We start from the raw sequence: 3174 nt of genomic DNA, 5'->3' as shown, positions 1-3174 counted from the left end.
ACGAGACCGCGCTCGTCCTCGAGCTCCAGTCCTGGGATGTGGCAGTCCACCCGGGCCTCCAAGAGACGTTTGGGATCGCCAACATTGAAGTCATGGCGGTCGGTCTACCGCTGGTCTGCTTTGGTGTGGCCGGCACGACCGAGTACGTTCGACATGGCGAGAATGCGTGGGTCGTCAACGAGATTGATCCGGCCGCGCTCGCCGCGGGGATCGAAGTCGTGGCCAGAGACAGCGATTTGCGGCAACGGCTGGGGAGCTGGTGCGCGTGCGACGGTCGAGAAGCGGTTTACGTGGTCGGCGACTGTCGCTGCGTACGACGAGGTGTTGGGCCGCCTCATGAGCTGGCCAAGCACCAGCGCTGCTGCATAAACCATAACAGTATGCGGTTGCGAGGATTCGGGTAGCTGTCTTTACGGCTTGGTTTGCTGAAATACGCACGAAGGAACCAAACTACGACAATCGCCATGCTGGTCGACAAAAGCATTTCAAAGTGGGTACTTCCAAATCCTAAAATGATTCTTCAAAGCCGCGAGGGAGCGTCGGTAAAGAGCGCGCTCCGTTGGTAGGCCACAGGCTGCATTGCGTATGCACAAGGTAATTATGATACCGGTAGATCGCCTAACGGTTCAAACCGCTTTCACTTCCATGGACCACGGGTTAAAGGCGCCTCGTACGACTCTGCGAGCGTGTACGAAGCAATTGGTGGCGAAGACCATGGGTTCGCCTACGCCGCGCGACCACAACGCTCATTGCCATCGACGTCACCGACGTACATGATGACACCAAGATCTTTATGCTTCTGAGGAATCCTCATCAGCAAATAGGCACCAAATAGATGACGAAACATATGTTGTTTCCTAGAGCGAATATACCGGTTAAAGTATACCATTGGCTACTCTTGACGACAACTGGATGTTTTTCGTCGTGTGTCCAACGTCCAAGGGTGGGACACCAAGGACCGTGTCGTGTCGAGAGCGCAGCTTCGGTGTCCAACGCCCCAGCTGCGTCCACGTGCAATGTCAAACAGTGTGGAGCTCCAAGGCTTGGAGTTCCATTTTCGCTTGGGCCATGGACTACACGCTCCAGGTCGAGAAGCCAACGCTTCCTTGCATTGTGCTCGACGCACTCTTTGTGCAGCCCGCGCCCGCCACCCTCAGCTTTGCCCGCAATGTACCGAACCGATCGCTGCTCTATGCCAAGAAGACGCTCTCGGACTCTGCGTCAGGCGCGATCCTAGCGACGCTGAGTCGCGGCAGCAGTGTCTATTCCTGCTCGCCCGAGACGTTTACCGTCACGAGTCCGTTCCTGCTGGCGCCGGCAACCATTGTCAATACGACGGGCTGGCTCGCGACAACCATTTCGCTGCGCTGGCGCCTCGATGACGTTGGCACCAAGCTCGTGATCCAAGGCAAATTTTACACCTCAAAGGCCACCGTGACGCTCGTCACGTCGGACAGCGAGACTTTCGTCGTTGCAACGACCGACGCCAACCAAGTTGTGACCGTCGTGCCCGACGTCGATACGGCGGCGGTGGTTTTGCTCTGCCGCACGTGGTCGCACTCGCAGACCGACTTGAAGGTGCTACTGCTGACGCTGCTCCTTCCGATTTGCATGAGTCTCGTCGCGTGCGTGCTTGGCGACTCGTCCCTGTGGATTGCCACGTCGGTCGTGTGGCTGCTCTACCTGATCTTTTCCGTCGTATGGACGCGCCACTTTCGAGGTTAAGTTTTTGTATAATGTGTATTAATGCTCATAAATCATATTCAGTAAATGAAATGATGCATGCGGATCGCCAACCACCAATGACAACGCAGACGATCGCCATACTTCGCTGCACGTCGCCTCCGAACGGGCAACGCCAAGCGTCCCAAGGGTCAATTTATGGACCCTTGGCAACCCTTTTGGCGACACGATGCGCTTGGCGGTAGACGACGACTTGGATGTCGATGGCGGCTGCGTCAGGCACCAAGGCATTGTCGACGCTATAACATCATCGATGACGCGCAACAAGATCCCAGAACGAGGAACGCACTGGGTGTGGCAGTAGACGCCCCACACAGTGGTTGAGCACTGGCTATTCATATCTACACAGCTCTCGAGCCACTAGGTCGGGGACAAGCGATATGTTTGTATCAATCTATCAAGAAGATTGTCCGACCGAGAAACCGTTAGGATGGGACTGGACAGGAGCCTGTGGCCTGGGCTCCATCAGTCAGTTAGCCTTAGCTACCAATTTGCCTCTTGGTACACTTGCCGGTGTTTGGGAGTGCGGCCTCCCTTCGCCTGGCGTTGGCAACGCCAGTGGCAACGGTCAGGTGAGGCCCCGCCACGTGCTCTCGGTAAATCCGTCGCGCGTACAGCACACTCTGCTCAACATCGTCGAGTCCATGACGGTCACAAGCAGCTCTGACTGCACTTCATCCCATTCCTCCTCCAGCGCCCTACGACAACGTACTCGTATATCACAGATCTTATCGGCCAGCGTGTTAACCGGCCGACAACGTCATGGGCTCGCAAGTCATGTCTCGCGGTGACCGTCGCAGCGCTGACGGCGAGAAGCCGTGCGCAGGCGATGATCAACCGATGTGCGAGCCCGGCCACCGTATCTGCGTACATCGAGGCCACCGGCTGAAAGACGCGAGACGTTTAACAACAAGGTCGATGATGTCTAGGAATGAGGTATACTAGCTGGTGGAATAAAAGGACAGAGCGGGCGGCTTAGTCCATGGACTTGCCCTGAGCTTCAAGCTCCGACTCGATCTGCGAGCAGAAGTAATCGACGTCGTTGTAGATATCCTTGATGCTGCGGCCCGGCACGACCATCTTCTCCTTCTTGTCGTTGACTACACGCCGTTTTAGCCATTGCAAGTCACCAAAGTAGCCACGTACTGAAGAGAAGCTCGATCGTCGGCTCCGACTTGGTGTGCAGCGTCGACGTGTAGATGAGCTCGCACTTGGGGTTGAGCGCCTTGGTCTTGCTCGCGCTCAGCTGGCGGTGAAACTCGCTACAGACAGGTAGGTTGAGCGACATGTCATGCATAGACCTTACGCACCAGGCGCCCGACGCGCGGGTGTCGAAGGACGAGAACGACACTTCGGCCTTCTTCAGGAAGCGGATGATGTTGCGCGCAGCCATCGTCGTCTCGTCGGTGAGCAAATGAGTTGACCTCTTTG

The 3174-nt window shown here is 56.5% G+C and overlaps 2 protein-coding genes across 2 annotated transcripts; one reads left to right on the top strand and one right to left on the bottom strand.

Moving 5' to 3' along the window:
- Window positions 1-1068: 1068 nt before the first annotated feature.
- Window positions 1069-1725, top strand: SPRG_17387 (hypothetical protein; the record flags this gene model as incomplete). The annotated part of the gene is made up of 1 exon (XM_012356783.1): window positions 1069-1725. The coding sequence occupies one exon, from the start codon at window positions 1069-1071 to the stop codon at window positions 1723-1725; it is 657 nt and encodes a 218-aa protein (XP_012212173.1).
- A 917-nt stretch (window positions 1726-2642) lies between these two features.
- Window positions 2643-3174, bottom strand: SPRG_17386 (hypothetical protein). Its single transcript, XM_012356782.1, has 3 exons — window positions 3054-3174; window positions 2890-3005; window positions 2643-2843 (listed from the first exon to the last, which is right to left on the bottom strand). Exons 1-3 carry the CDS (start codon window positions 3134-3136, stop codon window positions 2719-2721), a joined length of 324 nt encoding a protein of 107 aa, XP_012212172.1. The 5' UTR covers window positions 3137-3174; the 3' UTR covers window positions 2643-2718.

Source organism: Saprolegnia parasitica, assembly GCF_000151545.1.
Source record: "Saprolegnia parasitica CBS 223.65 unplaced genomic scaffold supercont2.584, whole genome shotgun sequence".
Classification (NCBI taxonomy): domain Eukaryota; phylum Oomycota; class Saprolegniomycetes; order Saprolegniales; family Saprolegniaceae; genus Saprolegnia; species Saprolegnia parasitica.
The sequence above is the reverse complement of the archived record's forward strand: the minus strand, read 5'-3'. Positions and strand labels throughout refer to the sequence as shown.